The sequence below is a fragment of the Typopeltis vanoorti genome, chromosome 26 (assembly GCF_054136105.1).
Source record: "Typopeltis vanoorti isolate ZY-2024b chromosome 26, IOZ_Tvanoo_1.0, whole genome shotgun sequence".
Taxonomy (NCBI): Eukaryota; Metazoa; Arthropoda; class Arachnida; order Uropygi; family Thelyphonidae; genus Typopeltis; species Typopeltis vanoorti.
The window spans coordinates 17,778,695-17,798,392 of record NC_143574.1 but is presented as its reverse complement, the minus strand read 5'-3'; the positions used below and the strand labels follow the sequence as shown (position 1 = coordinate 17,798,392).

Here is a 19,698-nt window from a genome sequence, read left to right as displayed (position 1 = left end):
TTGTGCCCACACTAATTCTGATGCCTGTTCCTTCATTTTATGCAAAATATCTGATATTTGTTTTATTGTACCACCTGTAAAACATGTTTTGTGCACTTTATTTTTTGCACCTTTAATAATTGAGTCGCCATATTAAGCAATCCTGTCATCCTTATATACTTGCTTCTTCTTATTAGCTTTCTTGTCATTTACATTAGTTATACTCTTCTTTAAACATTTAGTTTAAAAAAAGAGCCTGAGCTCTTCCACATCACTTCTATTATTATCATCGCAGGTACTTCCATCCATTTTCTGATTATTCCTGGAATTTTCATTTTTGGAATGTCCTAACCTTTCATTGTACTTCTCACATACTATAATATGTTCCTTTTTATTGTTCGATTTAACACTCCATATATCTTTAACATTTTTTAGATGCTTACATAAAACAATTATCACATCTTATCCATTGCGAAAAGTCCAGGGAAAAACTCGATCTCCGAGTTGAGACCTTCTGCGCTGCTGACATATGATTCTTTGCTGCCACTATTTTTATATTGTTAACTAACACTTCTACATTAATCAAGATAACAACCAAAGCGAACACTTTTAATACCACAGTACAATGATTATATCCAGTCTGGCTATCACACAAAAGCACTATTATATAAATCTACACAATATAATTTAGGGGAAAAAACACATTTTGTAATACCATTCAAACACACTGCTACCACTCATCCAGCACTAGTACCACCTTCCATAAGCAAACTGAAGGAATTCTCATGGGTAATCCATTGCCTTCTATTCTAGAAAATTATCTGGAGTATTTGGAAAAATAATTATTCTTTTCATTTAATTCTCAGCTATCATTGATTTTGCCAGTTGGAAAATTACAGATCAAGTCTTTCTTTGACCATAGACTGTTTCTTAAGAAATTAATTTCATCTGTCTCGAGATTACATTCATGCTGTAAAATAAATCGCAAGAGCATTATCTTTGTAGTTTGCTTTATATATCATTCCTCTGCATGTCATCCTCCTCAAAAATATGCCATAATCAATTAATAAGCACTCATGATTATTTCTATGGAGCATAAAAAAAAAAAGTCTTATAAACTCAAGGAGCTATACAAGCTCATCCAGAGAAGGCTTTTAAAGCATCCATGCCCACAGTGGGATTTGAACACACAACTTGTTGGAGAGGAGATATGCTATCCACTCGACCAACCAGGCCAGCTAAAATTAATTCAAAAAGTAATTGATGGTTTCATCCATAATTAATCCTCCAGATCACTTAGAAATATGAAACATTCTTATTCCTATGCGAAAAATACTTCCAAGGGTTACAGAAATCCTATTAATTTTTATGGCTATTTTGCCTATTTTCTTTTAAGAGTATCCCTTTTATGATGTCATCGGCTTTTTACACAATTTTTAGAGCATTATTGATGTTTTAAAGACATAGATACATGAAGAATATAAGGAAGGAATAATTTTGTGCATACCTTTGTAGGATGTTCTTGGTTGTCTTCTTTCGGCACATCAGCAAGCATATAGCTATAAACATTTATATACCACTGCTAAAGTATTACAGAAAGGAGGGGGGGGTGGAAATGTGGAGATAGAAAGATGGGGGAGAATTTTTTTTGGAAGTTTATTTTCCACTTGGTTAGACTATAATAAATTTAGTTTAATCCTTTACCCAAGTGTTGGCAAACAAAGCTTGTGCCTGAAGTAGTTCAGGACTGAGGCACCTCGTTGTAAAGGTGTTCCAAGCTCTCATCATGCCTTGTCTCAGTATCTCCCATAATGCAAAGCACATCTCCTTGCGGACATGTATAAAGCTATGCATTAAGGGAAGGGCCAGACCTTAATGCATAGCTTTATACATGTCTGCAAGGAGATGTGCTTTGCATTATAAGAGATATTAAGACAAGGAGTGATGAGAGCTTGGTCCACCTTTACTACGAGTTGCCTCAGTCCTGAACTACTTCAGGCGCAAGCTTTGTTTGCCTACACTTGGGTAAAGGATTAAACTAAATTTATTACGTGGGAGAATTGCAGATAAAACAAAGGTATGTGAATTTAAAACCTGGGTTTCAAGGGTGTGCTGTGAATTCTTTCGGAAGAAGGTGAAAGATGGAAATTTTTTTGGGGGAAAAGGAGGATAGAATATGATGAATCAAGATTAAGAGTGGAAGTTTCACATACCTTTGTCTTATCTGCAATTCTCCCACATCTTTTTATCTCCACATTTCCACTCTCCTTCCTTTCTATCATACTTTAGCAGTTTATTGCTATATGCCTGATGCTGCTCCAAAAGGAGACAACCAGGAACATCCTATAAAGGTATGTCCAAAATTATTCCTTCCTTATATTCTTCATGCATCTGTCTTTAAAAATATCAGTAATGCCCTAAAAATTGAGTAAAAAGCCAATGATATCATAAAAGGGGTACTCCTAAAGAAAAAATAGTCAAAATAGCCATAAAAATTAATATTAATTTAGAGGAGTAACATGGAAAATTTTCTAGAAATAATATCTATCTTACATAAATCCTTCCAGGTAACTGCCACCTATAAACTAGTCAACAAAATATGCTAATGTTCTATTCTTGTTTCTATGACAGCAATTAACTATATTTTGCCCTGTTTTCTTCTATCTTGTAAGATATTAAGTATAGCCTTGAATGCACTGTATTCCATATCTTTACCTTTTTTTTGCTGAAACTTTATCCTTTAATCCTGAAGGACTCTTTCCTTCCCAAAAATATATTACCTTTTATTCCTCTAACTAAATCATCCTTTATCAACCAAGTCTTACCTTACTAATAACAGTTTTTTGTCAAATGTAACTATCCATTACCAAAAACTCCACATCCTGATTCTTTATGCTTTTGGCATTAGTGCACATGAATTGCAATATTCCCTTATATCTTATATTCACTCACCTGCATTCCTCCTTATAGATCTAGTTTCCCCTGATTTTGCACTTTCCGTCTCTAACTGAACTTTTTCCAGGTACCTTTCCAAATTCACTCCATACTGCTATCCACTGCACATCCTGTGCATTGATTCTTTGCTCTTCTTCTCATCTTTATTCCTCCATACTTTGCAGAGGTTTACAATTGTAAGTCATGCTTTTCATTTCTTCTATTAATTCCCATATCTTCTTTCTCATTTTATACATGTCATCTTTCATATCGTTTCCATTTGCCTAAACAGTTGGGTCTTTTGCTTCTCCCTCATTGCATTCTAACATTACTAACATCCGTCTTCACATCTGGAAAACATAACTTTGTCATAATCATGAACTATACCTCTTCTTATGTAATCACCATACACTACTGTCAGTTTATTAAGCATTTCACATAATAGTTGAATTTCAATATTTTGGTTATACATACATACATCTTCAAGGCCTACCTTTCTTAATTGGGTTGTGGGGGCAACAGCTGCAAGAGGAACTTCTAATGGTCACGATCCTCTGCCACCAAGCTCAGGTATTCTGGTGGGATTCCCAAACGTGTCCACCCGAGGTTTTGGATATAATCTATCCAGCGAGTCCTTGGCCTTCCACGTGGCCTCCCACCCTCTGGCTTGGCAAAGAGGGCCTGCTGAGGGAGCCTCTTTTGTGGCATTCTGACAAGGTACCTGTACTAAAGTAACTGTGATCTCTCAACACAGAGAAGCAACGGTTGAGTATTGAGGGTTTCCCGAATTGCAGAGCTTCTGACTCTGTCGAGTCTTGTCAGTCCCGCAACCCCTCGAAGGAACCTCATTTCAGCCACTTGGATTCGTGTCTGCATTCTCTCGGTCATTATCCAACTCTCATGACCATAGGTGAGGATTGGGACATACTGTATTGAAGACAGCCAGCTTTGCCTTCTGGCTTAACTCCCGCTTCAATACTATCGAATGGCCAAGCTCCCACAATATTGAGCTTGCTAAGCCAATTCGAGTATCTAGCTCTATGTCCCATTTTCCATCATTCGTGAATATGGACCCAAGGTATTTAAACTTCTCCACCTGCCTCATTGGGACTCCACTTACATGTAGAGTGCACTGGGATGGTTGTCTTGAGACCATAAATGTTTCAGTTTTGGCTACACTGATCTTCATTCTGGCATCTGCACAAACAGCTACAAACCTATCCAGGATCCGCTGGAGGTCATCTATGGAAGAGCTAAGCAGAACTAGGTCATCTGCAAAAAGCAAATGTCCAATGCTACATCTTCCAATTCTGACATACTCACTGCCTCGGCTGTGCCTATCAATCCAGTCCATAAATATTATGAAAAGGAGGGGGTGACAGAACACACCCTTGGCGGAGGCCGACAGAGACTGTGAAAGGTTCAGACTTTGTGCTGTTTACCCTGACACAAAACTCTGGGCATTCGTACATGGACTTGATGGCAGCTAATAGTTGGCCATCCACTCCATACTCCTATACTACTTGCCAAAGCTTATCCCGAGGAACCCGGTCATATGCCTTCTCCAAGTCCACAAAACGTGTAGACATTCTTGGCATATTCCCAAGATTTCTCAAAGACTTGACTTAAAGTGAAGATTTGGTCAGTTGTGCTTCTACCAGGACGAAAGCCACATTGTTCTTCCTGGAACTTTGACTGAACTATGCTCCTGCACCGTCAGTTATAATAGTTGAATTTCAATATTTTGGTTATAAATAAAAAAAAATAATTTTTTAATTTTTTTTCTTTCAGAAATCACTAAGATGATCTATAGGCTGTGCCCATACCCAACAACATGGCAGTTACTGTTGAAGCCATACTACTACCACAGAAATGCCTCACATGCTTTATTATGGAAGAAAATCTTTATCTCTACTAATTGTATTATTCCAACACATGATGGTCATATACTTTCATCTGCATTTTATTTTCAAAAACATTCACATATATATATGTTACATCCTTCATGCTCTTCACAAAAGAGGTGTAAAATACATACTGGAATTGTTCTTTTTGAAAAGGAGCCATCAAAAGTTGAACAAACAGTTAAAGCCTTGAAAGAAGAAGTTGAGAAATCAAAACAGGAGCAAGATCTTCACATGCCAGTCCAAATATCCACCCCCACACCAAAGCGGTCTTTAGGTAAAAGAATTTGGGATGAGATATTACATTATTATCATGGTTTCAAATTAATGTTTATTGACATTAAAGTATCAAGCAGACTTGTGTGGAAAGTATTGAATGCTGGAGAATTGACAAGAAGGGAACATCGACAGGTTTGTTGTCTTTAATTTTTATGTTCTATTTTTTATTATTATACTTTAAGTGTAAGAAGTTAATTTTTCCCTATGCAAAAATTATACACTTGTGGATAATCTTTTGCATTCCATTTTTTTTTACTAATTTTTGGTATTAGAATAAAATATTTAAGTAAATCTTTTAGTCAATATATTTTTTTAATGTGAATCCCACCCATGAACAGCTGTACACCTATTGCATGTTAGTATCATGAGTGGAATCTGTGTGTTAAGGCTTAAGTGCTGGGAGGACATCATCACTAGGAAAGGATTAAAAATTAATTCTGATAATTCCAATATTTCAGCTTAGTCACTGAGACATCTTCAGGGAGTGCAGTTAACACTTGTAACACACTCACAAAGATGACACGATACTTAGTGAAACATGTAGGTGACTAAAGTCTTATCTAGGTGGTGCGCCCTCTATGGGTATTTAGGCCGCCTAGGATGTAAACTGGGACCTCTGATGATTATTGTTTTATGCATCAGTATTTGTTTAGATTAGGTTGATTTCTAAGTGCCGCTGCAGATTCTAAAAATAGTCTTTCTTTTTTAAATTTAATATGGTGGAGCATGGTGTTTTTTTTTCCAGAAGATCCAGTGAATTGTGTCCAATACATGGTCTGCAAGGCTGTGATTGCAGATGTAAGATTTGTGTTCATCTAAATGGACAGTGGCTGATCTTCCTCTCTGACCAAAGTAAACACTTTTTTTAAAAAAAAGATTGTGCTTTTTTAACGGCCTGCCTGGCTATTTTTGCAATGTGTCACAGACATAGTGGATGCTGATGGCATTTCTGAAATCCTTTTGAAGAGATGGGGGAGGAACTGATTTTTTTTTTTACAAATTTGTAATCACTGTAGCCATTGGATAGGAAGGCGTTGTGTATATGGTTGAGTTCAGTTGAAAGGTTCCACTGGAATAAAGATTATAAGCTGTATTGGTTAGAGTTTTAATGATGCCATATTGTTATGAGGGTGGGGGAATTTTATGACTGTATGTGCCTGTGTGAGTGGGTTTTCTATTTACAGTGAAGGAAAAGTTACCATTCGGAAGGCATGTTACTAAGGTGTCTAGGGAGGATAAACTATTGGTATTTTCATAAATTAAAGATGCCAAGAAATTATATTCTTGGTTTAATCCTTTATTCAAGAATATAATTTCTTGGCATCTTTAATTTATAGTAGAACCAAGTGGAAAAACTTTCAATATTGTTATTTTCCTTTTCCATTTTAAACTGGATATTTGGATGTAGACTATTGAGGTGACTGAGGAAGGAGTCTAATGTGTCTAGGCCATGAGGTCAAATGGAGAACACATCTACATATAGAAGGTTTGAGAAGGGCTGAGTCTAAGGCTTGTTTTTCAAAATTTTCCATGTAAAAATTGACAAGGGGGGGGGGATGAGAGGAGTGAACCCATAGCTGTTCCACTCTATCTTTTTGTAAATTTTGTTCTTCCAAAAAAAAAAAAAAATAATAACCAGAATTGAAAGAGAACTAAGATCCTGTCCTGTCAGGTGTCTTCTCCCTCTGGGAGATTGACTACCATTTGTCTCCACCATGTCCTATTCTGTGCCTCTCTGCTGCATTCCTCATATGAAAGATAGGTCCAGTCTTCTATATTCTTTTGTTGACAGAAATGATTACCCTAGTTTTGCAACACCCACAATCTGTGCTGCTAAGGGTTGGAGGGTTTCATGCTACAAAGCACACAATTATACAGAAATAATCTGTAGAATACTTGGCTGGCAAAGTATTCTACTCTTTTAAAGCAAAGTATTTCTCTGCTTTCTAACTAGCTGGCCATGAGTTCAGATCCTATTGTGGTTATTTGTGAAAATGCCTTTAGGCAAGAGATGAATTTCATTGTCCAGTGCGAGACCACTGCTATGCTTATTTGAGTCCTGAATGAAGTAGCTTGAAAAAAGTTCATGTTTGGTCTCTAGAGCAGGGTTTCTTGATTATTCAGCCCTTGGTCTGTCCATGGTACTTAATTGTACTACAGTAGTTTATTGCTATAGTGAGCCCCTATGTACCAGACACATAATTTGTTTTAGTGCAAGTTTTGCTATAGCGGATTTCAGGTAAAAACACTCCGTTCACATGAAACAAAAGAAATAAGAAATAAAACAATAATATGAAAGAAATTATGAATTGAAGATAGAAACCATCCTTATAAGGAACAATTTAAAATAAATCAGACTTGCAGAAGAACTAGCAAAGTACCACATAAACATAATTGGTATTACTGAGGTAAAGAAGACAAAAACAGGATTTTACTAAACAATAAGTATAGGATATTATATTCAAGCAATAGTGATCAAGGAAAGGAAGGAGTGGGTATAGTATTCAACACCAGTGTAAGCAAACTTTAGAATGAGGAAATGGACAATGAAACTTATTTGTACCTATGATTCCACTGAAGGTTTAGCCAAGGAAGCAGTGGAGAAATTTTTCAAGTCAGCAGCCAACATAAAGAAAATGAAAAACGTGGTCCTTGTGGAGATCTAAACTGCAGAGTAGGAAATGAATCTCACCAGGCATATAGAAAAGTTTTGGGAAAGTTGGGAGAAAAGAGGAAGGCTAATAATAACACTATCTGCTATCCTGATAGACTAATCATTGCTAATACCATGTTCCAACATAAAGATGCACAAGTTCTTATGTAAAGAAGACACAAGAAATAAGAAAAGTCTCATTGACTATGTTATTGTTGGTAGTGATATATCTCCATGCTAGTTCAGGATACAAGACTATAAGGAATTTGAAATTGAAAGTGTTACATAGTTTTAAGTAAGATAAAAATGAATGTAACTCTGAAAAGGACAGTATGTAAGAAAGTTTGACAAAGAATTAAAGTTGAGCAGCCTTTACAGGTGAACTGTAGACTCAACTATACAAACATTATTGAAAAAAAAAAAAAAAAAAAATGAAATAGTTCAAAAACAAGAACCAGACCTTGGAGTATCATTGACAAATGGCAAACTGAGGAAAACATTAATTGATTGATTATTATTATTATTCAGGCCTCCATGGAGTCAAAAGACTCATCGTGGGAGGTTCTTCCTAAGAACATAAAGTCTGTCAAGACTCATCGAGGGGAAGTGCCCCCTAAGAAACACAAAGTCTATCATACCACTCCTTACATTGTAAGGAGTGGTATGTTACAATGTATGGACCGAGAACGGTCCATACATTGACCATTCTCGCTCTCACCATTCCATTAGGCAATGCATTCCACGGTTCATCCACCCTCCATGCAAAGAAACCACTCCTCATTCAGCTGGATAGAGAGGTATTTGGTCAAGTTGTCCACAAGGATAGAAAAATATCACCACAGCGGACACAACAAGTTAAAGAAGCAGGCCTGGAAAAGAAGAAAGCATACCAAAAGTTCTTGTCAGATCACAACTGGGCTGCTTGTATATAGAGGCTGATGACTTCACATCAGTACTTCACATCACCTCTATATACAAGCAACCCAGTCTTGAAGTGATTTCATGTACAAACTTTGTTTGCTTACACTTGGATAAAGGATAAACAAGAATACAATTTCTTGGCATCTTTAATTTATAGTATAACCAAATGAAAAACATCTATCTCTAATCCAGAGCATTTTAGTAATAAAGTGTGACACCTTTTGGGTACTTGTATATGGAAATATGACTTCTGCATTACTTCAACCTTGGTATCACTTCTGGGTTTGACTCCCACTGAAGAGACCTCAGAAAGGTCAAAACCGGTCTTGGTAGCCGCCTTTCCATAATATATATTATATATCACTTCTGGGTTTGACTCCCACTGAAGAGACCTCAGAAAGGTCAAACCGGTCTTAGTAGCGGCCTTTCCATAATGTCTATAAGGATATGTGCATTGCATTATGAGATACTAAGACAATTGATGCGAAGCCATTTAGCCTCTATATACAAATAGCCCAGTCATGAATAACTTCATGCCCAAACTTTGTTTGCTTACACTTGAATAAAGGATGAAACCAAGAATATAATTTCTTGGCATCTGTAATTTATGGTAAGCAGTACTACTTTCACGCCAGATCAAGTGTCATCTAAAATCGGAGGAAAGACTAAAATGCCTCATCTATAAATGAACATAAGAGAACATTAGCCCATTGGTATCTTGTCCAATTTTTATGGATATAACGTTAACCAATGAAAACATTCTCTACTTGTTGCAGATGTCTTGCCACAGTTTGTTGAAATATCCATGTACCTGTGCTTGAATAGAGCCAACTTACAAGCTAACCTGCTGTGGTGCATCGATTATGTTTTGCTGTTATAACCAGAAATCTGTCTTCATGCTCCATGGTAGAGTGAGGGTGATCTCTTAGCAAACATCTGGAACACATTCTACTGGTTGAAATGATCCTCGATATAATGCTATATGAGATTCTAGACTGTCTGGAAATATCAATAATTCTGCGGCCTTCTTCAGGCTTTCCAAAATTATTCCCCTTGTGAAATTATCTAGATGATGTCTTTGAAACATAAGATGTCCAATTTTGCAACTTTATTCCTTCATTAAAAGAGCTTCCTTCAGAGTGCAGCCTTTTATCCTGTTGCATTCTATGTGATCCCATTGCACACAATTTGAAAATTAGAATGTGTACCCGCTTTCTACTTGAAATCATCAGTTATACAAATTGCCACAAGCTGATTTGTGGAAATTTGTTAAGCTGATAAAATTGACTTTCATTCAAGTTTTGTTGTGGTCTTCCTGACTGGCCTAGTTGGGATGTATTGCAATATCACCTGAAAGAAAATCTATGTATAGTTCTATTGAAAGAGGTGCTTAAGGGTCAAAGCTGTATTTGACTGAGAGGAGATCGCCACATAGCCTTTAAAGAAATGCAGAGAACCGACCAGGGCTTCTGACCTAATGTCCAATTCTCACCTTCTCGTGGTGCACCCGTTAGGTATCTACCTGGACTGAACAAATGAGGATGGGCTGGCAGTTTGGAATTTAGTCCACCAAATTGTATTCTTATTGGCTTAAACCACGAGTAAAATGATGGTACAACATGATAAAATTTCATTGCGGCTGGGGTGTCGCCCGATTAACAAGGACCCCGTTGTTTTCACCAGGAAACCAGGGTGAACAGCTAAAAGTCAGCTACTGGAACAAATCCTGAAACACACCCCAACTCAACATCACCAGAGTTCAAGATCGGTACTATCAACATAAGAAGCCTGTATGGCAAAGAAATGGAACTAGCAGAAGAATTGGATACGTACCAGATCGTCATAATAGAGGTGACTCAAACAAAAAAAAGACAAAAACTGGTGAGATCTTTCTAAGCAATAAATAGAAAATGTTATATTCAGGCAATAACAATCAGGGAAAAGGAGTATCTGTAGTATTCAATATTAAGTATGAAGCTAATCTTCTTGAATGTCAGGTGATATCAAGTAGAATGATATGATCAAATACCAGAATGGGAAACTGGACAATTAGACTTATTTGTGCCTATGGTCCCACAGAAGGTTGTACTAAGGCAGATGTGGAGGAATTTTTTGAGGCTTCAGAGCAGTGATTCTCAACCTTTTTTTCGTCACGGTACACTTTTAATAATTTTAAAATTTGGCGGCACACTAACAATAAGATAAATTTAAAAGAATTACTTGGTTAATTAATTCATGTACCTATAATATATTTTGTAAAAATAGCATACAATAATAATTTGCAATAAAATATAAAATGAAATTGCATTACAGAGTAAACAAAATGTTTATTTAATGATAAATTAAATATGCGAAATTTGAGCATGTTTTTTTTTGATAACTTCATTTATATTTGGACGTATAAATGATAATGCTACTCTCATTTCATGATCCAGATTTAAAAGTCTGGATCTTTTTTTCGTTTTTATATCGGTCAAAGCTGAAAATCCACACAAATAAGATGTGGAAAATTGTAATAACACACTTAAAGCTTTTTGTGATATTGTTGGATAATCGTATCTAAGATTAATCCAGAACAAATTAATTGATTCTTCTGAATGTTTTGAAATTAAATCTCAGTTATTACACACAGAAATCAGTTCTTCTTCTTTCAAAGTTAGTTCATACACCGTTGTGTCGTTTATCACAAATGGATTCCGAATCCAATCAAATTTTTTATTTCTAAATTTGGAAAGTAATGAACAATTTTTTGTCTAGTATTGTCAAATGATCAATAACTATTTTATGAATTATTTTATAACAATCTTTTGGAACTGACTCAAACTTTTCTAAACTACCTTCTTGTGCTTTATTCTTCCATAAAGTAATTTTTTTTTTGAAATCCCAACAATTTATCGGTTGAGTTTAAAATATTTTCTTTTGGTCCTTGCAAACTTGTATTTATGTATGTTATTAAAAATAACAAAAATATCAGATAAGTAAGCCAGTTGAGCATACCATATTTTGTCATCCAACAAACCAACAAAATCATTATTATCTTATAATAAAATTAGTTTAATCCTTTATCCAAGTGTGAGCAAACAAAGTTTGTGCCTGAAAGTATCTTCAAGACTAGGGTAAGGTGGTACAACACCAGGGTAACTTGCTGTAAAGGTGGAGCAAGCTACCAACACTCCTATCTCAGTATCTCCTATATCTCCTATAATGCAAAACACATCTCCTTGCGGATATGTCTAATGTTATGCATTATGGGAAGGGCCACTACCCAGACTAGTTTCAACCTTTATTGAGGTCTCTTCAGTGGCAGCCAGGCCCAGGTGGAGATACCAGGCAGAAGCATTTGCAGGTCATCTCTACCTATAGGATTTGCCAAATGGTGTGCCACCCTTTTTTAATAAATTACTCTGGATTTAGAGAAAGATGTTGAAAGTTTATTTTTCACTTGGTTAGAGTATAATAAAATTAGTTTAATCCTTTATCCAAGTGTGAGCAAACAAAGTTTGTGCCTGAAAGTATCTTCAGGACTGGGGTAAGGTGGTACAACACCAGGGCAACTCGTTGTAAAGGTGGAGCAAGCTACCAACACTCCTATCTCAGTATCTCCTATAATGCAAAACACAATACACAAAACACAAAACTAAATCCAGAGTAATTTATTAAAAAAGGGTGGCACACCATTTGGCAAATCCTATAGGTAGAGATGACCTGCAAATGCTTCTGCCTGGTATCTCCACCTGGGCCTGGCTGCCACTGAAGAGACCTCAATAAAGGTCGAAACTAGTCTGGGTAGTGGCCCTTCCCATAATGCATAACATTAGACATATCCGCAAGGAGATGTGTTTTGCATTATAGGAGATACTGAGATAGGAGTGTTGGTAGCTTGCTCCACCTTTACAACGAGTTGCCCTGGTGTTGTACCAACCTACCCCAGTCCTGAAGATACTTTCAGGTGCAAACTTTGTTTGCTCACACTTGGATAAAGGATTAAACTAATTTTATTATACTCTAACCAAGTGAAAAATAAACTTTCAACATTATTATGTTGTTCAAAAAATATCTTTATCTCGTTTTTTAATTCAAGCACGCGAGACAAAACTTTCCCTCTGTATAACCACCTGACTTCCGTGTGTAGTAACAATGATTCGTATTTAGACTCCATAGCCTGGCATAATTGACTAAACAGGTGACTTTTTAATGGTCTTGATTTTATATAATTAATCATTTTAACACATTGTTCCAGCACTACTTTCAATTCTGATGGTAATTGTTTTGTAATGAGTGTTTCCCGATGCAAAAAACAATGGGTAACTAATATATCTGCATTATATTCTCTTACATGTGCTACAAATCCTTTTATAGATCCTGTCATAGCCGGAGCACCATCTGTACAAATGCCAATGCACAAATTCCACGAAATTTAAATTTTTTGTAAATAAGAATTAATTTCATCGAAAATATGTTTTCCTGTTGTGAAATCAGATAATTCACGACAACATAAAAATTGATTAATTATATCATTTTCGTGAATGAATTGAACGAATGCAATTAAGTGTTCTTTTCCTGTAATATCAGTTGTTTCGTCGATTTGTAAAGCAAAATTTGAATTTGCAAGAGTTTTAGCAGTATTTTCTTCACTATTTTGGGACAAGTCTATAATTCTGCGATGAATTGTGTCATTTGAAAGTGGTATTTTACAAACATTAATTTCTGCTGATTCACCGATCATTCTTTTTACAATTTTATGACAAGCAGGTAATATAATTTCTTCAGCCAAATTATGAGATTTTAATTTGAGAGCAATTAATTCAGCCACTTCATAAGAAGCTATCTGAGCTTTTTCAGACACACTAATTTGCTTTTTAAAAATCTTTAATTGTTTGGATCTTGCAGATAATGAATTTTGAAAGTGGGCTTTGTCTTTTGATGCTAGCAAAGGATGATTAGTGAGCAGGTGACGTTGGAGCTTGCTCGGAACCATAGCACCGTTTGATAATTTACAACCACATACCACACACTTGGGAACAGTTTTATCATTTTCCATTATAGATGTAAATCCAAATTTTAAGAAGTCATCATTATACTTACGATGAACATTACATTTTTTGGCGGAGGAAACATCTTTACTTGTACTGGGCTCATTAGCATGATCACTAGCATCATCATTAAGCTTTCTTTTTTTTATCCATTTATCCATTTTAGGGGGTTCATTGAAAATAAAAATAATTTTGTCAAAAAATTATTAAAAAACGACATATTGTATATTGCCTTTGAATCCGTTTTAATTAAGTTTGACTACACAATATTTGGTATTGCACGTACGAAAACGAATATATAAGTTGTAACTAACCATATGCACACATCAAGCGGGCGACTAGTAGACTAAACTAATATGTAGCTTTGTTAGCCAGTAGCCAGAACTATAATAGCCATGTGCATTGGTTCAGCCAGTCCCCGCTAGAAAGGTTGAACTGATTGAACCACTTGTCTGATGCCGCTTTTGTATGGGTATTCGCAATGGTGGCACACTTAAAAAATCTCGCAGCACACCAAGTGCCGTGGCACGGTGGTTGAGAATCACTGCTTTAGAGAAAGCAACTGAAACAATGAAAAAGGAAAAGTTGTCCTTGTTGGGGATCTAAATACTAGAGAAGGAAATTCAGACATACAGAAATATTTTGAGAAAATTTGGAGAAAAGATCAAAGTTAATAATAATGGCAAATACCTGTAGGATTTCTGCTCAGGACATGGACTGGTTATTACTAACACAATGTTTCAACATAAAAATGTACATAAATACACGTGGAGAGAAAAGGCAAGGAATAAGAAAAGTTTCATTGACTTTGTTATTGTTGATAGTAATGTTTTCTCACTGGTACAGGACACCAGAGTGTACAGAGGATTTGAAATTGGAAGTGATCACCATTTAGTCTTGAGCAAGATAAAATTGAATTTCATATTGAAAAGAAGAGTGTGTATGAAAGTTTTAAAGCGAATGAAAGTTGAGCAGCTCTCAGATGTGAATAGACTAAAATACACAAACATTATTCAAGAAAAATTTAAAGTTTGAGAACAGGAACCAAACCTTGGAGATTCAGTGTCAAGCCCTGAAGAAAACATTCGGACAGAGAGACATTTGATGAGGTTGTCTACAAAGATAGAAAAATCAGAAGTCCATGGTGGACACAAGAAGTTAAAGAGGCAGTTAAAGAAAAGAAGAAAGCATATCAAAAGTTCCTGGCAAATAAGTCAGCTTGTGTTCTTAGAGAATACAGAGACAAATGTAAGAAAGCTAATTACTGTAAAACTAGCTAAACAAAAGTCATGGGAAGACTTGAGTAAGAACATGAATAAATATCAGGAAGGTGGCAAAATATTCTGGAGGCTGTTGAAAAAGCTCAGAAATGGAGGAAAGAGTGTTGTAAAAGGCATTAGAGATAATAAAGTCACATGAAAACTGGAAAAAAGGATAAAACAATACATCCTTGATATATGGAGTAATTACTTCAAAAAACTGCTAAATGAAACAAGCAGTGAGAGCACAGTGGTAAAAAACACTCAACAGGCATGCAATCAGAAATAATATCCATATTTGAAATAGAAAAAGCCATCAAAAGCCAGAAATATGGAAAGGCAGCAGGAGTAGATGATATTTGATCAGAAATGCTCAAGTATGGAGGTATAAAAGTCTTGCTCTGCATGGTTCAGAAGGCCTGGACAGAGATTGGATGATTGGAGTAGAGCTCTCATAGTACCCATATATAAAAATGGAAATGAAATTGAATGTGGGAATTAAAGAAGTATTTTCCTACTGAGTGTTCCTGGTAAGAACACCAAGACAGTGTTCAAGCCAATTTTAATTTATGGATATGAGAGCTGGGTTAGAAATAAAACACTTGACCAAGACTAGAGACCTCAGATATGAGAGTCCTGAGAAAGATTAGGGACCTGAAGATGGTATCAGTAGCAATATTAAAAACAAGGATATTAGGAAAGAATTTAATATTGTTAACATCCAGGAATGTATTAGCTGAGCTAATCTCAGGTAGTATGGTCACTTAAACAGAATGGGAGAGAAAAGATTAGCAAAACAAGTGTTCTCTGTCAGGTTTGCAGGAGGAAGACCAAGATATCACTAGAGGTCAGGCTAAGAAAAAAGATTAGTTAACAACGTAGTTTTAATTTACCTTTATTAGAGTGCAACAGCATGTAGCTTTGTTCCTATACACATGTATCCTTCTGATGATGACTTCGATACAGGGGTCAAAACGTCAATTGTTATTTTATTAATAATTAGTAAAATAATCATTTCAACACGTGTATTTTGTGTCCCTAAATTCTTAAATATGAATGCGTCTAGGCAAATTGTTTATCATTGCTGGATCATCTTCTTCACCAGCATCTTCATCAGTAATATTCCTGGTTGCATTCTTGGGTGATAATATAGTAATAAATTCTTTTTCTTTATCCTTCATGGGTAGAGAGAGCCATCTTCAGCTGAATCTAAAATGTCATTTCTTTTTGAGGAAATTTTGGATTTACTGTAGAACTGTGTAGGATCCATTCTGCTGGGGGTGGGGGGATGTATGTACACATGTGTGAATGTATGCATGGGTATGTATGTATATAGGTAAGAATGAATACATCTTATATTGCATATGTGTGTCGACTGAAAGAATCATAAGTTGTAATATCCTTGCCATGAGGCATTTTTCTATGCAGATGCCTTGCATCCTAAATATAGGACACTGATTTGCAAATGCATATAACACAAGCACATTTTACTTGATAAACTTATACTGGTTAAAATTTAATACATTTTGATTAAAATAAGCATGAAAAAAATGATAACTTGAGAATTGACAAATACCGAAACACTTATCTCTGTGAATAGTCCAAACTCAGAGAATTAGTTTGTTGTTGGTGCTTTTCAAATAAGCTATCTCTTAAATGTCACACACAACAGCAAGTGTGTTTTCTTCAAAGGTACTTTAGAGTCTCTGAAGACATTTATATTATTATTATTACTACAGGTGACTCCAAGGAGTCCTTAGACTCATCGAGGGAGGGCCTAATATCATGTCCACACAACTATTCGACATTCTCACAGTATCTATCATGCCTTGCCTTGAACTCATTCACTGTCATAGCACCCACAACAGACTCTGGCAGTTTATTCCACTCGTTTACCACTCTAAAAGTAAAGCACCCAGCTCTAACACCCTTACTAACCACACTCTTGCCCAGCTTCCATAGATGTCCCCTAGTACTCCCACCAGCAGTCCTGATCTCAAAAATATCCTCTGAATTAATCCTATAGAAACCCTTCAGCAATTTGAATGGCTCAATCATACTCCTCTTTTCCGCCTATCAACCAATTTCTGCAACCCACAAATCTTCAACCTGTTCTCATAAGGTTCATTCCATAGACCTGCTATCATCTTGGTCACTCACCTCTGGATCCTCTCAACCTCCTCCCCATCAAGAAGAAACCTAGGAGACCAAATTTGGCCACAGTAGTCGAGATGAGGTCTTATCAAGGCTCGGTACAGAGGAACAATAACTTGCTTATCTCTGCTCATCAAAGTATTCTTCAGCAACAAGTGATTTGATGAACTGATTTAGCTACTTTTGCAATGTGCCCCCTAAACTTCATCTCCCTATCCACCAACACTCCCAAGTCCCTGGCCTCATCAATCTCTTGGAGTACAGTTTCACCAATGTGTTATACTGCTGCTAATCTTTTCACCCCAAAATGCATAACCTTACATTTTGTCACATTAAATTGACATCCATTCTCCTTAGCTCAGACTTCCAATCTATCCAAATCATCCTGCAAGATTTTGACATCTTCTGCATTCACTATTGCCCTACCCAACTTTGCATCATCAACGAACAAATGAATCGTTCCTCTTTGATCCTTCCCTATATTGTTAACGAACAAATTAAACAGCAGTGGTCCAAGAACAGAACCCTGCAGCACACCACTAGTCACAGGCCGTCTTTTGGACTCTACTCCTGAATAAACTCTCTGATATCTCTCCATCAACCACCCTCCTATCCATCTCACCAACCCTTTATCCATTCTCATATGTCTTTATCCATTGCAGTTTATGGATTAGAATTCCATGTGGTATCCTGTCAAAGGCCTTAGCCAGATCCAGCAGTATCACTGTAAACCCATTACTCTTATCCAGTTCAGCCATCACTGTGTTATAAAACTTGAGCAAGTTACTAAGGCATGATCTACCCTTCAAAGCCATGCTCTCCTCCCCCATACAGTATCTCATTTTCATGAATCCATTCTTGTATTTTTCCCTTGACTACTTTCTCCAAGACCTTGACAACGACTCCTGATATGCTGATCGGTCGGTAATTTGCAACAGTAGTCTTGGATCCTCCTTTATGCAGTGGAACTATTTTTCCTTCTTTCCACACCTTCGGGACTAAACCAGATCCAAGACTCAGATTAAACAACATTGTTAAGGGCACTGATAATTCTTTAGCCGCTTCACATAAGACCTGTGCTGGTATACCGTCCAATCCCACAGATGTATTCACATTAAGGTTCTGTAATAGACTATTCACCTTCACTTTATTCATCACAATTCCTGTATAAACTAATGGTTCCTTCATTCTTTCAATGTCACCACCTGGATGATATATTCTTGCAAAGTGCTCACTCAGTAATTCCACTATATCAACTGATTCAGTGACCTCCTTGGCATCGGCATTCCTTAAAATCATTCTGCCGTGTATAGTTTTTCTTTTACTTGAAGCATATTGAAAGAACTGTTTGGGATTCTCTTTAGCTTGCATAGCTAGTTTCCTTTCATAATCCACTTTTGCTTTTCTTATCACACTTGTTACCCTTCTGGCTTCGCTTTATACCGTTCATGTGCCTGCAGGTCACCTTTCTCTTTAAATTCCCTCCACAGTTGTTTCTTTTTTTGCAGCTCAAGCTTAATGGTGTTATTCATCCATTTAACCCCTACTTGTTTTACTATTCGGACCCTAGGTATACAATCAGCCATAACCTCCTGCAAATGCTCCTTGACCATTTCTCATGCTCTATCGACATCCAGCCCTTGCAGTTTTACATGCCATGCCACTGAACCAAGCAATCTCCTAAGCTTGTCATACTTGCCAGCACAGTAATTCCACATGTACCCTGTCTTAATCGAAAATTCTACACCTTTAGCCACCTCCCAGGTCAAGACCAAGACCTTATGATCACTCTCACCAATAGGTGGCAACATGGTCATATTCATTACAGTCAAATTCTCAGATGCTATTACCAGGTCAAGCACTCTCAGACCCCTAGTATTTTCTATTACATGCTGTCTCAGATAGTTCTTAGTAACTGTATAAAATCCAGTTCCTTCCTCACATGTATCCTCTCCTCCTTCTAGTCAATGTTACCATAGTTGAAATCCCCCATAATAATTACCTTCCTTCCACTCATTTCATCAATTTGTTTATGCATACTATCTCCACAATAGAAATTATAGAAACACATTTTCTATAAATATTTTTTTTTAGGCAGACTGTATAAAGGATGCTTGGCATAAATGATTATTAAATTATTTCAGGAAATTACGACATATACTAAATATTAATTAAAAGAAAACTTTAATCAATACTTCCTATATTTTGGCAATATTACATTGTCATCTTCATGGCAACATAAAAACTATGATAAGTGCATGCAGGCACTAACAACGAGCAAATGATGCCGAAGAGAGTAACTATCGTTGTTCCTAGAGTCCTAAAGGTGCTCCCCCCCCACTAGCTGGGCTAAATTACATTGTCTTGGCTGTTGGGCTGAAGTTCTCATGATGCAAGCTTCCCAAATTTGTGGCAGTCTCATGCACCCAAATTTGTTATGGTTTGGGAAGATTTTTAGAGCTGAGGCTAATTCCATGAACAATCTTTTGTATTTATATTTGCTGCAGTGTAGTAAAGTGGCTTTCTTCTATCGTATTCTGTGGCGGATATCCAGAGCATGGTCCGCAAGCCCCGAATGGCTA

At 36.4% G+C, this 19,698-nt stretch overlaps 1 protein-coding gene across 2 annotated transcripts in view; it reads left to right on the top strand.

Annotated features, from left to right (window-relative positions):
* The window catches only part of Letm1 (Leucine zipper and EF-hand containing transmembrane protein 1), a 213,599-nt gene that overhangs the window by 14,880 nt on the left and 179,021 nt on the right, over positions 1-19,698 (top strand). Inside the window, exon 2 of one of the 2 annotated variants that reach the window (XM_090414926.1) lies at positions 4,705-5,228. In XM_090414926.1, coding sequence (XP_090271052.1) covers positions 4,716-5,228 — 513 coding nt within the window. In that variant the 5' untranslated portion in view covers positions 4,705-4,715. Of the gene's footprint in view, positions 1-4,704; positions 5,229-19,698 lie in introns of those variants that run through there. The other variant, XM_090414927.1, reaches the window with a different exon arrangement.